The 22,242-nt window shown below is 37.9% G+C and overlaps 3 protein-coding genes and 1 pseudogene across 3 annotated transcripts in view; 3 read left to right on the top strand and 1 right to left on the bottom strand.

The window, feature by feature from the left end:
• LOC131791961 (tetratricopeptide repeat protein 28) overlaps window positions 1-22,242 on the top strand; it is a 166,647-nt gene that overhangs the window by 69,445 nt on the left and 74,960 nt on the right. The window lies entirely within an intron of this gene.
• Window positions 306-961, top strand: LOC136281034 (uncharacterized; annotated as a pseudogene).
• Window positions 15,969-17,384, top strand: LOC131794932 (uncharacterized). Its single transcript, XM_066166452.1, has 3 exons — window positions 15,969-16,018; window positions 16,103-16,909; window positions 17,288-17,384. The coding sequence occupies exons 1-3, from the start codon at window positions 15,969-15,971 to the stop codon at window positions 17,382-17,384; spliced, it is 954 nt and encodes a 317-aa protein (XP_066022549.1).
• Window positions 21,341-21,670, bottom strand: LOC136280763 (uncharacterized). The gene has a single exon (XM_066166451.1). It carries the CDS (start codon window positions 21,668-21,670, stop codon window positions 21,341-21,343), a length of 330 nt encoding a protein of 109 aa, XP_066022548.1.

Raw genomic sequence — 22,242 nt, 5'->3', positions numbered from 1 at the left:
AATGAGCGAAATCCGTGTCTCAAGCAAAATCGACCGGACCGCTCTTACAGAGACACTCTCTTTAGACCGAAAAGCCTCACATCACCCAGGTTTATCAGCGGTCAGACGAAGCTGGCTGTTATCATAAGAACTACCTCGTTGCTGCGGCAAGAGGAATTGGTAAGCGGATTGGTTTGGAAGTTTGCTGGTACGACTTTTCAGAGCCACAATATGGCAAGGATGTATATGATCGAATTCTGTGTCCGATGAAAACATGCATCCGACGTTTCTGCAACGAAGGACACGACACTCTATTAGCGGGAGACATGAGGAGGGCACTTTCTGGAAAACAAATAAAAGGTACATCCGCATGCGTTTGCGAAGTTGACGAGGCGAAGATAACTATAGAAGTGAACAAGATAGATGGTTTTAGCAAGCTTCACAATGTCCAGTTTGAGGTGAAAGTTATTCGTGTGAGGTCGTACAGAATAGGGCGTGGTAAGGAAATCTCTTTTGACCAGCTGGTGTTAAAGGGCTAAGGGGACACTAGTATCATTGTTAGTGACACATTTTTCCCTCTTCATGATGCACGTGTTTATCAATGCTCAGATCCTGTGACAGATAGTTCAGAAGAAGAGAATGACTGGGACGATTTGAATATGAGCATGTTTGAATGTTCTGAGCCTGGATGCGTGAAGAGTTTCCAAACATTTTCAGAGCTCGAGTCACATTTGGACGTAGGGAATCATTGCGTCAAAGATGAAAGGCCGTCAGAAACGCTATATGATAAGCTTCGTAGAGATTGGGTAGACAGGTTTAATACATCGGTCAACGTCACTGAAAATGAACCGTCTGAACCTAATATCCACCAAAGTGAAACTGTCTCAGTACCCGCGTTGCCCCACACTGGCCCACTAAATTCAGGGACAAAGTTAAGAAATATCTAAATGCAAAGTTTGACCTTGGGGACCAATCAGGCTAAAAGCTGACCCTCAGCAAGTCTCATATGATATACGCAACACAAGAGATGAGCAGAATAGAAGGTTGTTTGAATGAGACGAGTGGTTGACCAAGAGCCAAGTACAGGGTTTCTTTTCTCGCCTTGCAACAAGCAGAAGAAGGCAACAAGCACACTCAGAAATCGAGCACAATCCAAAGGAACTATTTCTAAAGGAAAAAGAGGCTGAAAGATGCCTTTAACTTGTGCGAGTGTGCGAGGGATAATAAGCTGAGTCTTTTTAATGTTTCACTGCTTAAAGACATCTTGCGCTTTTTTGAAATACCATTTAAATCAAGAGACAGGAAAAAAGACCTGATTGAGCAACTGATATCCTTTATACAAAAATGTCAATGCTTTAATGAAGTTTAACACACGGGCCGCAGCTGGGATGACTGTCAGTATGGAGCCCTGGCAAACCAGCGATAGGGCATTTAGAGTGAATTTGTTGAAGAGCAATGTGCACCGCCTCTAAGTACCCTGAAGTATAGTTCTATATCGATGAATGAAAGTGCTTAGAGCATTAACACGTAATTAAACCCGTGAAAATCATTTGAAAATTGGCGCCTGTTATTTTGTAGTCATGCCTTTATGTCAAAACAAAAAAATCATAAGCCTACCGTGACCGTGAGTCATGTTGACCGTCAATCTATAGCATGTACGAGCATTTACAAAAGAGATTTTCTCTATTGCCTCCTCGAAATTTTCTCAATGGTTTATGCCTTTAACTTATATTACTAAATTCGCTTACCTACATTTGGAAACGTTTATTAAGTTAATGTACCAATTTCTATCGGTTGCATAATTTCTCAATTTCTTCTGGGAGATTTTCATAATCTCGAGGGAGAAACATCAACATATCATGATATAAATGCCGAACTAAATATTTCTTTAATTTGAGTTCACCAGCCGTGAGACAATCTTTTAATGCTGGTATTGCGTGACTAGGCTAGTTCACGTCAGCCCACAGTCACGCTTAAAAATCTCCACGGCGTTAATCATGAGAACCAACTAGCTCACAATCTAAAAAACTTTCGCAAATAGTAAGACGAAATTTTTCACCAAGTAAGGGTGAATTATTTTCCTGAAGAAAAACTGCAAGAGGTCTGAAAAGATTATGCACAAGATAAAAACACTTGCGCGAAATGAACAACTTAGTTGTCAAAAAAAACTGGATTCCCTAAGCGTATTATGTTCAAAGGAAATGGCTCTTGAAATTTTACGTTTCACATTTATAGGAACACTTCTTTGAACGGCTAAATGTTGTTACGGAAACTATTTTTGACGCGTATTAAAACACGAACACATGAAGCTAATTTGCATATATGAATTATTAACGAAGTATTTTCCGGAAAATTTGAGCCATTTCATGAAAAAATGGCCAAAATGATGAATTATATCGATCTTGATACTCCATCAGATAATCTTTGCGGCACCTTTAAGTATTTTAGGGCTCTTACGCTTCAGAAACCTGTCTGCAGGCCGGACCGCCTTATCGTCGGTTTCAATCAAGATGGCGAATATTTATGAGCTCTCTACGGTGCAGGATGAGGAGTGCCCAAAAGTTTTATTCTATGTTTAACTTGCTCTATCTAAGTACTTTTAAGCTACCATAGACTTGACTCTAGTTCAGGTCCCACGTAAGAGAAAACAGCTTTCAACCGCATGTATCTCACTCCTCACAAATTTCAATGCTCACGATAAGGCATTTTGAAAGTTTCATAACTCGGTAAAAATTTTATAGAATGCAATCATCTTACCTTTAAAGTATTGAAATAAAGTCATTCTTAAATATGTAAAATAATCAGCTTTCTAGATTGGGAAATAAGGATTTGGTAGCGCTCGATATTTATAGCTTAATTATAGGGGTCACAGAAGGCAAATTGGGCAGTTTTGGGGTGACCTTTAAAATTGTCTCATAAAAATAAAAAGAATGAAAATGATCAAAATAAATGTGATATTTGTACATGGGATAGAATTTTTGACTTTCACTGAAAAACTTAGGGAAATCGGTGATCGGCCGAAATTTGCCTTATCCGTTCTTACGCGGACAGCCTCTTAAAATGTTCGCTGATAGTACTACACAGTGTGACTTAACAGAGAATTCTCAGTTGTCGACGAGGAGAGCAAGGAATGCGCAGGCTACACCTGAAAGACTGCCTAAGAAGTTAGACCTAAAGAGAGTGAAACACGGGCAGTTTTGCATGTGTCTTTGCTCCACTGGCCGTTAATGGGATAAAACTTAATTTCATGAGCACTTAACGTCACAATCAGTAAGGAAGTTGCGTGAATGAAGCCGAAAGATGACAAAGACACCTGATGACTACAAACTAGTGTCATTTCATGCTAAATAACTGTTTACAAGTATTCCACTTCAATTGGCGCTACAATGTACTGAGACTGCAATCCGACAATCTACCGACCCACTACCGCTACCGACAGAGCACACCACAGACTCACGGTGTGACCGTGAACTTACTTTTACTTTTTCCGATGGGATTCGGCAATAAATTCTAGCAGACCAAGCGCTCCAGTTTCCGTCAATAGGTGTTGGTTTATCGCCCCAATTAGGCCAAGGCCATACACAAGCACTTAGATGTACAAAAACAGGTAAAATGTATTTCATGTCCCACACACATAGCGATAGTAATCCTTCAGAAAAAATCCGAACGAAGCCCACTCTACAGACCTTGACGAGTTACACCAGTTTAGAGACGAATTAGAACCAAAATCCTTAAGGAATGATGAAAGTAATCGGATAAACAATGGAGTCCCCTTCAGCGCTCAAATCGTTGTTTACAAATGTCGGTGTTTTTTTGCGAATACAAAAACGTGTATAATATGAAGGCCAATATCTCAGACAATGGCTCCGAGAAGCCGGAGTAAAAAAAAGGGTCTCAATGAAGAGATGGCTTTTACGGTTAAAATTTTTAGCTAATTGCGGCTAACAGTTAACACCTTTCCATTGCTTTCATCAGAAAAAAATTTTACAGTTAACTTTTTTTACGACTAACGGTTAAAATTTGTCAATTCTTACGCCTAACGGCTAAATTTTTTGGCCCTTTTACGGCTAACAGTTAACCCCATTGAGACCCTCTAAAAAGATAACAGAGTTGGCTGCAAAAATTACCGAGATCGTTGCAAAGATCTGGCCGCGACAAGGATGCGTTGTTTCCAGAAAGAGACGGGCAGGGTGGATTTTGCCTTTACTGAGACGGGCTTAATAACAACAGATATCAATGTCGCGATAATGTGACGAGTCGTTCATTAATTCCACAAGCGGGTAAACAGTCAACCATAGAACCGTACAACCATTTCACACCAATTGCTGCAGTCGTGACAGTTGTTCATCATGGCTTTAGAAAAATGTTTTCATCTGCCACAACCTTATTTCAGTTTTATTCCGTTTTTCCCTCTGGACAGGCGAAATCCTGTTAGGAGAAGAATAAATTTAGCAACTAATCGACAACTGACAAAATTTAAAAAATTATCCATCTATAATATTTTTCCCTCTTAAGTTTCTTATGTTTTGGGTTTTTCGGAATTTTGTAAACGTGTTTCAGAAAGCTATTTGATCTGTTTCTTTGTCTATTAGTACGTATCAAAAGGACTTCAGGTTTTAGCCCATTTCATTTCCGCTTTGAAGCCAAGTTGAGCTAACCACTTATTACCTAGGATACATTCCGCACTCATTATAGATGGCGGAGAAAGCAAAATAAAGTGTAACTAAAATAATAAGCTCAAAGGGAAAAGGTTACAGAAGACGGGCTTGGCGAAACCTTTTGTGGAATGAAGAACAGAGGTGAGATTTTACTCGACACAATGTGTTCACTACGCCAAAGTAGTTCGTGTAGTTAACACAAGTAAGAACGTTTTAGCAAAGTCAGTTCAAGATTGTACAAGACTTTGTTACGAAATGCCGGTACATGTAGCTGCTATGGTTTGTAGCTAGGGACTGTCCTTTTTTATACTCACATTTCTTTTTCAGAGCATTGCTCGTGTTAATCTTAACCGTGACAAATTACTTAATAGGAAAGTTATTTGAAAGCTAGAGAAAAAAAAAAAAGAAAAATTACATCGAAGGCAGGTGAGGTTTGGTTTTTTTATTTTAAATTAAACTTACAGAATGCTAAGGATTTTATGTTTTTCCCATGGAAAGATAGCGACTACATGTAGTTGCTGCTTAAATGAATTCTTTAGGAGAGAGTTATCGTCAGCCAGATCAGCCATATATCAGCTGTTAAAGCACTATGGTGGTGTGATCCCGGGGAAGGTTTGTTTGCTTCTGCACTTTAGGATTACAGAGAGTAACTTAACTGTTCAAGAAGTATCTTCTTCTGAGTTTTAATTTGGCAAAGATTACAATTTTGCCCCGCAATATGACTTACTTGACCCTTTACACCCTAACATCAGTATGCATATTCTCCTTACTGTTCTTTATATGATTCCTATGGTGCTGACAAGGGGAATTTGTTTATCGATCAAAAGCTTCTTGCATTGGTGACCATTTTCTTTATTCTCATGACCTTAATGTTTGAGTCAGGGGTGTCATGGATGATGGTACAAATGGTATTTGACCCTTTGCTCTCGGGCTTCGACTAAATTTTATCTGGCAGCAACTTCTTTGGATAAAATTCCTGTGTGAAAATTCAAATGTAAGCTGTCAAGTAACTCTTTCATGTTTCAAGATTTCTACTTAACTTTGACTTAACACTCTTGGGAGTGAAGGGGTTAAAATCAGTTAAATAATTGATTTTTTAATTAAAATCTTGTTGTAACTGTAACAACAAATTGAAATGAAGTTATCCTAAAATGCACACTTAGCTGCTGTTTGTCTGTTTTTTTGGCTGGGCTTGCAGCTTTCTGTTGGCCTTAAATGAGGTTGTCAATGCAACAGGGAGCCTGTCATTGGAAACATAATTTAACAAAGTGCACAGGGATTGGGAAATCACCGTTCTATTAAATGACTTTTGAATTGGAGTTGGTACATCTTTTCCATACATTTTACTTAAAAAGGGCTGAATACATTATTTTTTTAAAATCGTGGAGGGCTTCTTTATGCAGTCAGGTTTTGTTTAATCACAGTTGCCTTTGTCGTTAGTAAAAATGCAAGAATTGAGTTCATAGAAGTTTCCATAATGCATTTGTTGGTTTTCCGCCGATCACGCTGTTACTCACGATGCATTCTCCTTTTAGACAAAATCTCGCCTGGATTAACGATGCAAGAAGTCGAATTTTTTCAAAGTAAAGTGGAATCAGAGTGTTCCCAAACGTGACTAAAATAAGCTTGAAACCTATCTGATAGATTTATTACATTGTAAAGTGTAAGCTTAAGAAACTGCGGCATACAAGTGACCGATTCGATTTTCAGAATTATTTGAGTTTCAATTGCACCTATCTTTTAAGTGTTATCTAAGCTTAATTCAAGACTTTTCGTGTACTTTCTGGTAAGATCACGTACCAAATATTGTAATTTTTACTCACCACAAACTTTCAAAATCGTAGCTTTATTGATGGCCGCTCGACTCTTTTTGTACCAGCCGATATGTCATCTGTTGTCCCTCCTTTTAACTCCACGGCTATATTTTTTTTCAGGCTCTTTTTTATAGAAGCTGTGTGTCCCAGAAAGACAACATTACAAAGTATGCCTGTGATAGGGAGTTTCAAGCACTCAAAGCCTGTATAGGACAAGCAGTAAGTTTTCTGGTTGGCTGATCAGGCTCTCTTTTCTTTCTGTGTTTAATTAGCTTGGATACTACGTTAGATTTTAAACCACAAACTTCAATTGTTGTGACAAGATAGACAAAGGGGGGTACAAAAGTGTTCTAATTCAGTTTCAGTTCAAACTTTGTTAAACATAAGCAGTTAATGACTGGCTTCAAGGGATACAGTGAGTTTTCTTTTCCCAAGACTGTTAAACATTCCTTGAACTGAAGCCAAAGGGAACAATTATGGTAAAAAAAAAGAAATGGCTTTTCGAAGTTTGGAGGTATAACACCATGAGTTTAAACAATTGCAAAAGAATTTGTTGCACTTACAAACCTAAACATGTGCTTTCAAACTAAATCTCAAATTAGTCAGCTTTAATCAGAATTCATCAGGTTCATCCTTTTATCAGTGGGTACTGTCCTAAAGTGAGCTACTGTGAGAGAGGGATGGGGTTTAACTTTTCATTGTCAAATTGTTGGCGTCCTTTTTTGTTAATTGCCCCCTGATTTTAATCGACAGTCATCAGCAAATATTAGGGGCTCAAAATAAATAAGATACAACAGCTTAGACATAGGACTGTTGAGCTTTTCCTATCTAAATTCAAATGTACCTACCTAAAATAATCTAATAATCATTAGATACTGAAACAAAATGTTTCATTTGAGATTAGTCTATTGTGAATGAATTGAAAAATTACTTATAAAGAGCAACACAGGATTTCAACACAACACACTGGCTTGAAATTAAAGGCTTTTAAAGATGAATAAATAGCACTAAACTATTTAGAGGTTGAATAAAATATAAAATTTGGTGTGTCCATCACCCTCTGCATTCTGATGAGTGATCAAATGAAACAATACAATTATCTTATTTCTTTTTCCAACTGGTTGAAATCGTTTTGATAATTACATTTCATAATTTATGGTTACTCGTATGTTTTGAGAGTTTTCCAAACAGCACTCCAATGACTGGTTCATTTACCAAAGCTTTCTAAACATCATTGATTCCTTTGAATTAAGAGATGCAATCGAGCTCATGGGATTTCCCTTACACATACATGATTGTGTGATCAAATGAGATTTGTAGAATTGAGCAATGGAAAAAAAGAGATGCTGTTCATCATATCTGGAGGATGATGATCATGTAACTGTTATGTTGTTAAATACATTTACCATCTGCTCTACTGTACTCATATGTGCCAATTCTTACGAGAACACTCTGTCAGCCAAGGAAATTATAGAAGCAAAATGATATTGTAGAATCTTTAATCTAGACAGATTCATTCTTTTTTGTCCTTTATTAACCTTTTACACCCCAACATCAATATATATGCATATTCTCCATACTTTTCTCCAAGTTCTGACAAGGAGAATTTGCTCAACAATCAGGAACTTTTTTTTTAGTGATCATATCCTCTATTCTCATGACCTTGTTTATTGTTCAAATTGCAGAACACCTGTTGTGCCTGGTTTTTTTTGTTTACTTTTAGATGTTGGTAAAATAGGGATTCTTATCAATAAAAGATACATCATGTACTATTTTAATTTTTCTCTCTCTAAAGATTTCCTCTTGTTTGATGATGTATTTTTGTTGCAGGCAAAGAAAATTAGAGTGTAAAGACTTGAAAAGAGAGAACAACTGCAACTGTTGCAGCAAAGTTCAGAAACAGATGTCACAGGGAACCCACTTACTTTTTGTCTGGGATAAAAAATATCGGAAGGAGACATTTTCACTTGTGGAAACTTAAAAAGAATTAATTGGAAATCCCTGTGCTCATTTTGAATGCTACCATTTTTATAGTTTTTCTATTTTTTTTGTTTTTTCAGGTAATTGGAAAAGCTAACATCATTGTAGAATTGATGAATTAAAAGCAAATTATAGCTGATGTGAAGTATGTGAAAATGACTTATACTGAGTGTAAAGCTTATTCTAAAATGGTGACCATTGAATGGTGACAGATGTTGTAATGTTATTTCCTGTGAACATTTCCATCTTTTAATAAAGTGAGATTAAAACTGAAATTGAAGCCAATGTGCTGGGTAGTTGAACTCATGTGCCCAACACACCACAGGACACCCAAGCTTGTATTTTAAGATTCTGTCTGGAAATATACAAATACTGTAAACTGCAACTTATAAGTGCCCCCTTCCCCCCTCTCCCCACCCCCCTCATTTTTAAGTTCCCGAGGTTAAAGGCCCATCTACCTTTAAAAAAACAAACAGAAAAATCATCCAATTACAATCCCCCCCGGATATAAGCCCTCCTCCAGCTTTTCTTGTTTTTATAGTACCACAGTTGGAAAAGCCTCCAGTCAGTGCTGTGACGTAGACATGGAAATTTTAATGATCGAAGAGCAAAGTTAAACTTCCAGAAAAAAGTCTGAACTTCAGTTTTATGAACCAGTTTTGTTTGTAGATATGTAAATACTGTAAACTGCTGCTTATAAGTGCCCCTGCCCCACTATTTATTACCTGTAATTTTTGTCACGCTCTCGGGTAATGGAGATGGGCGAAAGAGCTGCCATGGGATCACGAAATCATAATCACCGATTTAACTCGCCCGGTTCTTTGCTTGTCTGTAATCTACTGACTTCTAGTCTCAAACAGGTTTCTTTTTTGGGGGAAAATCAGTCCGTTTAACTTATCTTCGGACAATCATGAAAATGACCACGATCTAACCAAGATAACCTCACGGAATCAAATTTACCCACTGAATAAATATAGGGGTCGAATGAATGTAACCGTAAAGTAAGGTAAAGACCTTAAAAAGTGATCGCGTGACAGTTAGGAAAGTTGATATCCGTTATCAAGGTCGTGTGATTATTTTAATTAAGTGAATGTCACGATTGAATATTCAAATTCAAGGACCCAAAGAAAGCGATTAATTATTAAGTAGTTTTTGTCTTCCGCCTCTCTCAGTGTCGAATTTCTCGTTTTTAAAAGTTCTCTACAGTTATATACAAATCGTTCAGTTTTAAACTGCAGCTAACTGTGGGGGATTTTTCCTTAGAGACTCAAGTAACAGCTAGATTGGTTCAATCCCTACCTCTGTGTTCCAGGTAAGACTAAGTGCAGCAGATTAGAAGCTATTTTGATGACAGTCGTTGTTTGCAGTACCTTCAATTGCAGAGATGCCCCGAACAATCTACTTCGGTATAACTACCACCGTTAATAATACGCCAATAATATAATTTGATTATATATAAATGAATTATAATTAATCTACCGACGCAGATAGTGGTGTAAAATCTTACAGTATGTAAACTGAATTACGCCGTTATATATATTCCCCTTACTTGACCACCCAGCGTGGTCTTGTCTACAACCACTTTCTGTTTCTCAGCGATGGGGTCACCTCTGGGCAAACCATCTAGTTATTATTTACAGATGCAGATCATGTGCAGATCATCAATAAGGGTACCACGAGCGACGAAATCATTACGCAGGAGCTCCGTGCGCTTTCCTGGCTTTCTACGCTCCACAATTTTCATGTAACTGCCACTTATCTCGAGGGTCTCGTAACACTACGTAACTCGGTTTCCCGCCTTCATGAGCACCCTCATCTGTTATCCTTTTATTCCCTCGTAACTGGGGACGCTTAGGTTGCGCTGCGGCAGCCAATTTGGCGTTGACTGATCACATGTCGTCTCACGATCACTCCTTCGTGTTTTCTAGGTGCACACGACCCTCGGTTGGCCTCTCAAAACTCATAGCGACACCTACGTGAGGTTCTGCCTCTACATGGGTTACACTCCGGTCCCAGTTCAACCTGATCAACTGCTTCCATGCGCCGCTTTCCTAGCCTGCAGTCTTAAAGCTCCGTTTAAAGCTACCTGAACATCATAGGTATTCTTCACAAGGAGTTTGGCCTGCCCAACCCGCTGCTCGATAACTGGCAGCTTAAGTCACTGATCACTGGTATCAATCGATCTCAAGGGCTAACGAAAAGCCAGAAACACCCCATCTCGTCCTCTATGCTCTTACAGCTCCATGATCGGCTTAATTTGGAAAGTAGCATCGAGGCTTCGTTCTGGGCTATTCGTTTGGTTGCCTTCTATGGCATGTTTCGGAAATCCCACCTTTTACCCATGTCGCCGACCTCCTTTGACCCGCGTAAGCAACTAACTAAGGCTGATTTTAAAATCTTCCCAATATTCGCTGGAGTAATACCATTCAGTATCGTGGGCGCGTAGAAATCTCACTTCCCTGCATTCCGCGCTCTCCGTTATTTCCAAGGGCAGCCATCGTCAACGCGCTTCGCTCTACGGCCTCGGGTTATAACAGGTGCTCTCAGACATTTAACTGGTCGGACGACCGCCAGCTTGTTCACGGTTTTTTACAGGACGAAATCACATGTTTCCGTATTTCTGAAACGTGGCGGAAACAGGCAACTCCATGTTTCCGTTATGTTTACGTAAAAGTGGTCTGGTTCCGTTGTATACGCAGCAACGGAAACGCGAGAAAACGTCACGAAACCGGTAACGGAAACACAGGTTATCCGTCGTGTTTCCGGAACGGTTTAACATGTTTCTGCCACGTTTTCGTTTACGGATTCTTGCAATTTCGTCCTGTGTTTCCTGTGGATCTTTTGCTTCCTCCCTGCGCAATCATCTTGCATCGCTCGGTTTTGACCCTAAGCTTTTCGCGGGGCACTCCCTTCGCAGGGATGGGGTATCATTTGCTTACCAACGCGGTGTTCCCATTAAACTGTTTAAGGCTCTCGGCGAATGGCATTCCGACACCATTCTCATCTATTTAACCATGCCTTTAACAGGTCGGCTTCATTCCGCTTACATGCTTTGTAAAGCCATCCTACGACATAACCCACTACACCCTCACACTAACTAAGACTTCCGCTCCTCCTTTTCTGAGTTCGGGCCGTTGGTTTAGTGTATTCGTCCCATATCTTAGTGATGTAATAGTCTAGTGTGTTATTTACGTAGGATTTATACATTTAATAAACTGTCTCGTCCCAAAACAAGCCTCTTTCTGTTGTGGTGTTTAGGTGAATATTAATCTCTATTAGTATGAATCTAGACATCGATAACTGAGAGGCCTGGACTGGGTACAGGCAGGGTGCAAATAAGTAATTTCTCTTTTCTTTAAGATTGAGCAATTTGTTCAGCATATAAGTCATCAGACTTGGGTAGAGATAATGGCTATTCATGCATTAATTGCGAAATTACTTTAGTATTACCGCTTAGGTATCTGTGCACGTGTTATTAGTAATCTAGCAAAGAAGCAAGCAAGAAGTTTATTTCTAGCTTTAAGAAAGTTCTAGTTTCCCTCCCACCCACACCATCGACAGTTTTGATTGTAGCTTAATCTCATTCGTTTCTGTAATCTATTCATGCTTGATTACTGGACCATTGGTTTAGTGTATTCGTCCAATATCTTTGTTATGTAATAGTCTAGGGTGTTATTTACGTAGGATATATACATTTAATAAACTGTCTGGTCTAAAAACAAGCCTCTGTCTGTTGTGGTGTTTAGTTTTATGGTCAACCTATTTCCATTCTTATTTCATATGGAAATGAATCAAACTTGATTTGGTGACCTATAAGTTTTTTTTCTGCTTATATCTTAACATAATTTAGTTTGACGTTCATTGCAAGTTGCTTGGAAAGAAGTCTCGTTTGAGTCTGTTCTTTCTTTCAACAAACGATTTTGATCACAAATGGGAAAGAAGATAGTTTGCCAGCACCAATTTTTTTGGAGAAAGAGAGGGAGTTTTTTTTCAATAATTTCTCATCTATTAACTTATAAATTTATTTGAATGTGTATTTCTTCATTTTTTTGTATTACGTGTGTGAAATTAAATTCAAGAATTTTGTACATATAATGTATTGATTCTGCCACATGCAGATCTGTTAAATGTTTGGATTTAGTTTAAAAATTAAAAAGCCATATTCTTAGAAAGTGATTTCAAGGTTTAAAGTAAGTCAGCCTTTGATAATGTTAGTAGTGAAATAGCAACAAGTTTATGTCAAATTTTGGAAATGAAACTTTACTTAAAACATCAGTTAGAAAGGTTATCAGAGATATAAAAGGGTATGAATAATAAAGAGATGAACCACCTTCCAGCGATGATTTAATATGTACTGTAAAGGATTTTTTATTTAGGAAAAAGATTTGGCTTTGGTAAGAATCAAGAATGACTCTTTTATTTCAAGAGCTGTGAAAGAAAGCCAACTGTAGAACGACCAGAATTTAGTGTGATGTTTATGCTGCCCTAAATCCTGAAGCTTTATCAGTTTCTTGAGGAAAGACTTTGTTTTAGCAGCCAACCTCTCCTTAAGTATAGAGTGATGTGTTGTGTCATCAGGTTGGTAGGTAAAAAGTAGATTCAAAGTTTCTTATTGAGCTATAACAGGCCAAAAGGGTTGTTTTTTTTTACCCCCAGTTTCTTAGATATTTTAGAAAAAATTGAAAGACGTGCGAAATGAGGAAATTACCCTGAGAATGCAGTATATAACAGATAACCAAATTATAACTCCCAATTTTATTAGTAATTCTCTCTAATAAAGATGAATTGTCCGTTTCATTTTGTTGTAATATTATCGAATGAGTGTTGGTATATATGGGTTATCATTTAATCGCATTCCAGTATCGTACCCATTTAACCCCCAAAGGACGTTGTCAGGCATACTCTTTAATCCACCGTCCCGCATTCCACTGACTGCATCATGTGACTAAATTAATCGAGAATTACACACCCACCCATAGCAATATTTTCTCTCACAGTCAGTGCGGAAGACTGAGCTGACTTCCTACCGAGGGAGCGTTTGCATCAATCATTGGTTAAGTTCCATATATATCCAGCTCGTAATCATGTCCTCGAGTGATTGGTTCACCGGCTAAGTTGTGGTCATTCCTTTTAGAGGCTTTTAGCAGTGGAAACCAGTAGCAATAATCAGCAACACGTGTTTATACGTGCTTCAGAAATCTAAGGTATTCGATTGACGAATTACTATTTCTGTACGTTTCAGGACCTGTTCGATGCCACTTTCAGATATAAAGATCCTCTTGTTATCTTCAAATGTGTACATGTGGGTTGTCTTTAAGCTATCGTGAGAAAACATGCAAATTTGAAATCTTAGATTCTCGCGCGGCCGACTGTCAATATTTTCAAGTCGGATTTTCCGTTACTTTCCGATTATTTTAGACCTTCTGGAACACAAAAATGAGAAGCTAAAAATGCTATAGAATAATCTGCTTCGAAAATAATGGATATCAAGGTCTTAAAAGCGACAAAATAAGCTTTCGAGTCGACAATACTGCGATTCTCTGAAGCGATGCGAATTGAGGCTGTTAAGTGAAACCGAACTTTTCGGACTTCAAGCGAGACCTAGCGATATTATGAAGATTCCAGGGTTCGGTAAATATCATGTTTAAGTACTGAGATGACCAAAAAGTACTGTTTAATCGAAGATTTTTTTGTCAAAACGTAGAACTCTCAGAATTTTCAACATAACGCTGCACAATTTACTAGCCGTGACGTCTATAGTAAACAACGAGTTAAGCATGATGAACTCTACTTCGTGGGTTTCGTACTCGTAAAAAATTCGTACTTTTTTCGCTTCTAACGGAAAATTAACAACTGTTTTGAAGAAAGCTTTCTTCCCGAAACATTACTTGGTCAGTTTCGTCGTGCTTATTTACAAATTCCATTTAACATGATATCTGCCAAATTTGCATATTCACTTTACAATCCGGATCCGCATAACTTGTTTGCACACATGCGGAAAATTTTTAGCGATTTTTAGTGTAAAAACCTAATAAGCATCTGTCGCTTTTTTCATTGAAAGTAAGTTATTTAAATGGTCTTCTTTCATTGGAGCTTGGTTTTGGGAAATGATGATTTATAAATATTTATTGCTCATTGTGTTTGCTTTTCCGGTTTCTCCAAAATTTTAACTTTTGGATAGGCACGCTTAACACGTAGGTGCTAATGGGTTAAGGTACATTTTCAACACCAAATTAAGGTGGTATTGGACGCTAAATTGAGTGAATTTTGTTTCAAATCATTTATGAAATAACTACAGACGGTGATTTGCATTTCTCAAGCCGTTTGTCATTTTTTTGTGAATATTTAATTATCTTAGCGCAACGCGGCAAAAATAGATCAAGTGACTAATTATTTAAAAACCTAGAAGTTCGTTACGCAACTTACATTTCAAAAGTGTCACCACAGATCGCACTTCGAAGCTTACTAGCCGCATATGGAACACAAATTGTAAGTATAATATTTTTCCCGTCGCTTCAACCGAAATCGACATGTGTAATAACCTTCTTTGTCATATTAATTTAATTTTTCAGTTGACTATACCACTACAAGTGCAAATAAATTCCATGTACGGTCATGTACGCTAAAATCAGTTAGTGGTAAAATCTTCAACATAAAGTAGCCCTTCAATCACAGGAGCGAATCAGACGGATTTGTTAGAATGACTTGAAATTATCACATGGGATACATGATTCTACACATAATCTGAAGAGAAAAATTGTATTTTGCTCAGTGCCATGGATATTGGTGAAATTTAATGGAATTAGGGGGTGTGTTTGAAAAGTCATTGTGGAGAAAAAAAATCTCTAAATCCAAGCCATTTTTAATTAATACCACTCAATGGTTTGGCACTGATAGTCAGGAAGCACTGTCACGAAAGGCGCTCATTTTTCATTTTCGCTAAACATTTTGAGTAGAAGCAGGCAACATAGCTTAAAATCTTCGTCTTGCCACCCTGATTAAGAATCGTGCTGTTGCCCACTCCAAATGCTATGATATCTGTCATTAAGCGGGTTTTTTGTCTAAGCCCTCGCTCCTGCAGCATGAAAACGAGGTTGAACTATAATATTTATCTAAACCCAATAAAAAGTGCACAATAGGATGGGGAAATAGCTGAATCTTAGCTACTTGACGTTTAGAACTTGATAGACAGTAGCATGGATGATAAAATGCGTCACGTGATTAGTTATGAAGGGTCACGTGACTTTCCAGTAAAATCGGTTTTAAAGCATAAAAGACGCTCTATTCACACTTTCCTTTAATATAGTTTTCAACTTACTGACGTTTCTCATTTCGATTTACACATCCAACAATAAAAACACAAAAATGCAACGGGTGATCAGATATGATGGGTCACGTGACTAGATAACAACCATTGGATAGATACTAAATTAGCCTTAGCTGTGTGAATAGCGTGATTGATTAATTGTTTCAGTAAGCTCTTCAGGAATTATTTTCTATAAGAAATAAAAAAAAAACTATGTTTCATGTGGTAAATATGTGCTACCCTAGACGGAAGTCTACGAGAAGCAGGGAAGTCGGATCTTGGTACCATTTTACAAGGAAATGTCTGTAAGAACCAAATGCCCATCAGTAGGAGTCAAACATGCACTATTATTGATGGAATGGCAGCTGTTCAGTCCTTCGCCAACTGTTCAGTCAAGAACTCGATAAAAGGAGGAACCAGAGACAAGCGCAAGGAGAAACACAGAGCACAGGGATTAGGCGCAATGTGGATAACAGAGATCAGAGAATTGGAAACTGGGAAAGGTTTATCATTCTAGAAGATAGCAAGGCTAGCCTAGCTCATTTCCTCTCTACTGAAATCTCGGAGAGTTACAGCGCGCCTCCTGGGCGAGAGCTGGTGATCAATGGAGGCTTCAAGGAGATACTGAAGGTGTGGTCATCTGACACATCACGACAAGATGTAAGAGAGCTCGCATCAGATCATGAGGAGGCAGATACTAGAATAGTACTGCATGGCCGAGACGCAGCAGCAAGAGGGTACAAGCAAGTCAACATTTTGTGTCGTGATACGGACGTTCTTGTCCTCCTTTTGGCACACCGAGAGCACCTTTGTCAAGAGATATGGATGTTTGCGGGTACATTAAGACAAAGGCATTACATATCTGTTCACAGAATCCCGCTCTCCGAGGAGAAGAGGAAGTCGCTTCTGGCATTTCATGCAATTACTGGCTGTGATACGACAAGCCAGTTCTATGCTATGGGCAAGGCATCGGCATGGAAAGTCTTCGAAGATGCACCTGATCTCTTGGAACACCTTGGAGAAGAAAGCCAAATCAGTGCTGACGTTCTTGCCAAAGCTGAAGCCTTTGTATGCAAACTCTACAATCCGGGAACACAAGAGGTGGAGATCAATAAAGAAAGAGCAGCAGCGTTTCGCAAATCCAAGAAAGATCTTGACGCCCTACCTCCGACTCAAGATGCACTGATTCTCCACATAAAGCGGGCAAACTATCAGACCATGGTATGGAATAAAGCACTGGAACCATGTCCTTCTCTCCCAAAACCTGAAGACAGCGGATGATACTACAGTGAAGGCCTTCTGAAGCCAAAGTTAATGACGCGAGAAGAAGTGTCAGCGGCGTGTTTACAGTTAGCATACTGTGGGTGCTCCCGAGAAGGCGGATGCTGTGTAAACCGACGCTGCACTTGCGTTCAACTATCTCTTTGCTGTTCCAAGGCATGTAAATGTGGCGACAGGTGCAGAAACGACAGGAACACTGCCGGAGAGGCGAATGAAGCATGACCTATAACTTTGATAAGGTGGAAGTCACATGGTGGTCTTGTGTAATATAAGATACTTTGCTTATGGTTTATAAGCTTGTATTTCTGGCTTAAACCGTGCGGCCAACTAGAAGAAAGTTCAGTCTTTTTACATGAAAAATGCTAACTCATAGGAAATGTTACATAGGTTGGAAACGCTATAGAATGACGGAAAATAGAATGATTTCATTACATCACGTGACCCATCATAGCTGATCACCCGTTGCATTTTTGTGTTTTTATCGTTGGATGTGTAAATCGAAGTGAGAAACGTCAGTAAGTTGAAAACTATATTAAAGGAAGGTGTGAATAGAGCGTCTTTTATGCTTTAAAACCGATTTAATTGAAAAGTCACGTGACTCTTCATAACTAGTCACGTGACGCATTTTATCTCCCACACTACTGTCTATTGAGCTCTAAATGTCAAGTAGCAAAGATTCAGCTATTTCCCCATCGTATCGTGCACTTTTTATTGGGTTTATCTAAATGTTACAGTTCAGCCTCGTTTTCATGCTGCAGGAGCGAGGGCCTAGACAAAAAACCCGCTTAATGACAGATATCATAACATTTGGAGTGGGCAACAGCACGATTCTTAATCAGGGTGGCAAGACGAAGATTTTAAGCTATGTTGCCTGCTTCTACTCAAAATGTTTAGCGAAAATCGTTTTTTGGCGAGCTGCCTCCTGACTATGACAAAAAGCTGATGGTAATAAAGATTTTCAGTGCAGTCTGCTAAGTAATATTCGATTTTCACAATTTAATTATCTCATACCTTGTCATTTGTTTTTGGCAGACAGTGGCATACTGTGCTGTAATTGTTCTTGGTCATGCAAAGTTTTAGTTTGCATAGATTCTGATCAAAGTACTAACCTTCTTGAGATAATACAGTTGGGGAGGCGATTAATTTGTAAAAAGTGGCAATAGGAACCACAAAAATATGATATGGTGTGAGAATTTGATAATAGCAACTTTCAATTTAACATGGTGTGACAAAATTAAAGGTGTGGTTATTGGCTGCTTTATGGTTGTGATGCTTTCTGAAAATTGGAAATATGAGGGAAAATTCTTTGAATAAAAAGGCTAGCAAAAATAAATGTGTCTTTGTTGCTTGGAAAGTGACTAAATAGTTAGCTACTGTTAATCTCTTTTCTGAGTTCCATCCATGGTAAGATCATAGTACTTTATTTTTCATTATGAAATGGTTCCTTATGAAATGGATGTGTCAGAAATGTCATCTAAAGGAAATACAGCAAGAATGGCAAACACCACTAGACCAGGATCTTATCTCTATTTGCAGCAAGGTTTGTCCTTGGAAACAACTTCTCATTTCAAAAATGGGCCATTTTCCAATTGTCAAATTGTGCAAATAGGCAATTGAAACAATGATCTTAAATATATGAGGAAATTAAAGCTTCTCCAAAAGGTCAAATTAGCCACCAGTACGGATCAATATTTGTTTCTGGGCAACCGAGCTCGAAATAGGTGACTCGAGCTCGAAAGCCTATCCGAGCTCGAGTCACAACTCGACTAGAAGGATCCTGAGCAACCGAGCTCGATATAAGTGACTCGAGCTCGAAAGCCTACCCGAGCTCGAGTCACAATCTTTGTAATCGAGCTCGAATCAAATCGAGTTCGATTTGGTAATCGCGCTCGAATCAAATCGAGCTCGTGTCCGACCGAGCTGAATAATATTTGTTCCTGGGCAACCGAGCTCGATATAGATTTTTCTGGCAGGGGGAGGGAGGAGGGGGAAGTGCAGATCATGCTCGATATAAGGGGAAGAGATAATATTAAAAACTATGGTGAAGAGAAAAATTTAAAAAAATATTAGGTTTTTCCTGTCTCATGTTTTTTCTTAAGTTTAAAACAGCATTTGGACAGAGAACAATTAATTATTGAATGGTTTCCTCATGCAGCCAGTTGGACGATTCTTTTAAACTTTGTTACTCAATCTAGGTTTTAAACGCAGATTAAGAAGTGAGCACCTGGAACGGTTCTTGCGGTCCTAGTCCTTAAGCTTGCAATCACCAGCTTTTTAGACATCTAGATCTAAAATTTTTACATTATACATTGAATTAAAGCTTGCAACAACCAAATTTTTAATGTTAAACTCTAACCACCAGATTTACACGTAAGATTCACATTGTTCATTTTTACAAGTTACTTAAGTGATTAACGGACTTAAGCAAAAATTTGAGTGAGACGAAAAAAAAGGGGGGTTTTCTAAAGTTTTAAAGAGTCCAATCGCTAGAGTGGGTCGTTTCTTGTTCCACGGAGGAGTGACCGAGAGGCTGGTATCCAAGGAGCAGCGCATCTACACTCTATTGCAGAAGCTCAAAGACGCGACTGGTTAATGAAGTTTGGGATTAACGGACTTAAGCAAAAATTTGAGTTCGCTGCCACTATAAAAAAATCTCGGGAAGCAGGCGAATGTAAAAATTGAAATGTTAACTATTCGGTATCAGTTTTCTTACGACACCGTTATTGAGCTCATTGTAATGCAGGAACTAGCTAAGAACGCTTTCTTACACTTGTGTATCGCCCATAAATGGGTTCTCTATTCTTTCTTATTTCGTGGCTGCTAAACTACCGAAAATTACGAAACTTCGTGACCAGATGATGACGCAACTTTTTTGGGTCTTAACCTCTCTTCCCCTCAGCCCCTTCCCCGTTAATATGAGAATAATCCAGAATATTTAAAAGAGATATGGTAAGGGATGGGACATTCATTTTATTGTTGAAACAGGTGTATGTTAGTGTCTAACAAAATGCTCTCCTCCTTTGACGTTCCCTTTCTACCACATATTTAAAGATAACTTTCAACATGCCATTGTAAAGTGCACATGTTATTTGCAAAATTTATTAAAATTCATAATTGATAAATATGCATGATTACCAGCTGATTAATCATAACCACTAAATACTTAATGGATAAAAAAACATGAACATAAATAGAATACAAACTATTTTAAACACTTGCATTAATTTTTTAACCCTCTAACCCCTAGAAGGGATAAACATGAAACTTCTCCCCAGAATATCCTTACATTATCCAACAAATAGGTAATGAGAATACTCATGTTTATCAGGTAGAAATTGTCATCTTGATCCAATACCCAATTTGCATAAGCTATCTACAAGGAATTGTGTAGCAGCTTGAGGGGACAATTAAGAAACAGTTTCAAAAGATTGAGAGTTAACTTTTAATTAACAACTGCCCTACATCTGTTGAATGTGATACAGCACAACAACAATAATTTATATTTTTCTTTGATCAAAATTTATAAACATGCATGATTACTTAGTGAGTAATTATAACCACTAAATACTTAATGAATAACAAACATTAACATAATTAAACAACAAACTAGTTTAAAAACTTGCATTCATTTTTTCACCCTTTGACTCCTAGAAGTGATTAACCCTTTAACTCCCAGATTGAATTTTTAATTCTCCTTACTATCAACCGTACAATTCTTATGATGTTAGGTCAGAGAATTTAGTATTGATCAACTAATTAACCCAAAATTGATATTCTTCTTTGGTCTCTTCACTTATCTGGTTGATATTGTATTAATATTGTAGGGAGAAATTCTGTCTGGGTCACTCGTGGCAGTTAAAAGGTTAACAACTTCTTCCCATAAAATCCTTATGTTATCCAACAAATAGGTAACAAGAATACTCAAATTTATAAACATGCATGATTACTTACTGAGTAATCATAACCACTAAATACTTAATGAATAACAAACATTCACATAATTAAATTACAAACTAGTTTAACCCTTTAACTCCCAAGATCTGATTGTTAATCCTCCCCTGTAGCTGCTACACATTTCCTTGTGAATTAGTTATGAGAACTTGGTGCTAGATCAAGATAGCAGCTTCTACCTGATAAGTTTTAATATTCTCTTTACCTGTTTGCTGGAGAATGTATGGATATTGTAGGTAGAAGTTTTATGTGAATCACCACCGGGAGTTAAAGGGTTAAAAACTTCCATTAATTTTTTTCACCCTTTAACTTCTATAAGTGATTAAGAAGTAACTTCTCCCCATAATATCCTTACATTATCCAACATCTGACTACTTCTTCAACTTCTTCCTTTGGCAGCCAGTTCTTTTTTCTCTTTTTTTCTTTTCCCCTTTGGCATTGATTTCCTTTATTTCTTCTTTTTCTACCTTTTCTCCTTCCTCACCTTCCATGCTGGCATCTTCTCTTCTACATTCTCCATCTTTATCTACTCTTGCGTCCTTTTTCTCTTCGCTCTTTTGCTTCTTCTTTTCTCTTTTCTCTTTCCTTTCCTTTTTTCTTCTTTTTTCCATTCTTCTTTCCTTTTTATAATGGTCTTGGTGGTCTTCATCTGTCAGTAAAAGTGATGATGGTTTAATCCCTTTAACAATCAACTCAGGCATTGGTAATGGATTTTACCACCACGTCATTATTGAGGTGATGCAATAAAGAGCATTTTAAGTCTTCTAAGATAATAATTTTGTTCACAAGTTTTGCTAGAAAACCTACCATAAACCTCATAAAGACAATTCTTACCCTCGACTGACGTTTGCAGGATTTCCTGTTTGCCTAGTGGCACATTTCCCTTGAAGCAAACCTGCAAAGAAATGAAGGGAAGGGAAGTATGCTGCACAAAATGGATAACATGGTGATGAATAATTCAGCTTATAAGCAAATTCATCTGTACAGCATACCTCCCTCAAACATTTCCACTAGAGTAGATACCATTTGCATTGTCTTGCATGTTAATGTTAATGTTATTGTTAGCTTTTATAACAGTGTTACGCAAGTCAATGCCAATGTGTCATCTTCCATAGGGAATGGTGTATCAAAATTACTCTAGGGGAATTCCCTGCCACTCAAAACAAACATACTTAATAAATCCCTTTCTTCTTAAATTTTCATACCTACCATGCAGCTCATTCAAGTATCTCTGGGAGCACTTGATAATAATTGCGTTGAAGGAATTAATGAA

The sequence above is a fragment of the Pocillopora verrucosa genome, chromosome 5, assembly GCF_036669915.1.
Source record: "Pocillopora verrucosa isolate sample1 chromosome 5, ASM3666991v2, whole genome shotgun sequence".
In the NCBI taxonomy this organism is placed as follows: domain Eukaryota; kingdom Metazoa; phylum Cnidaria; class Anthozoa; order Scleractinia; family Pocilloporidae; genus Pocillopora; species Pocillopora verrucosa.
This window is presented reverse-complemented; position numbering and strand designations above follow the sequence as displayed.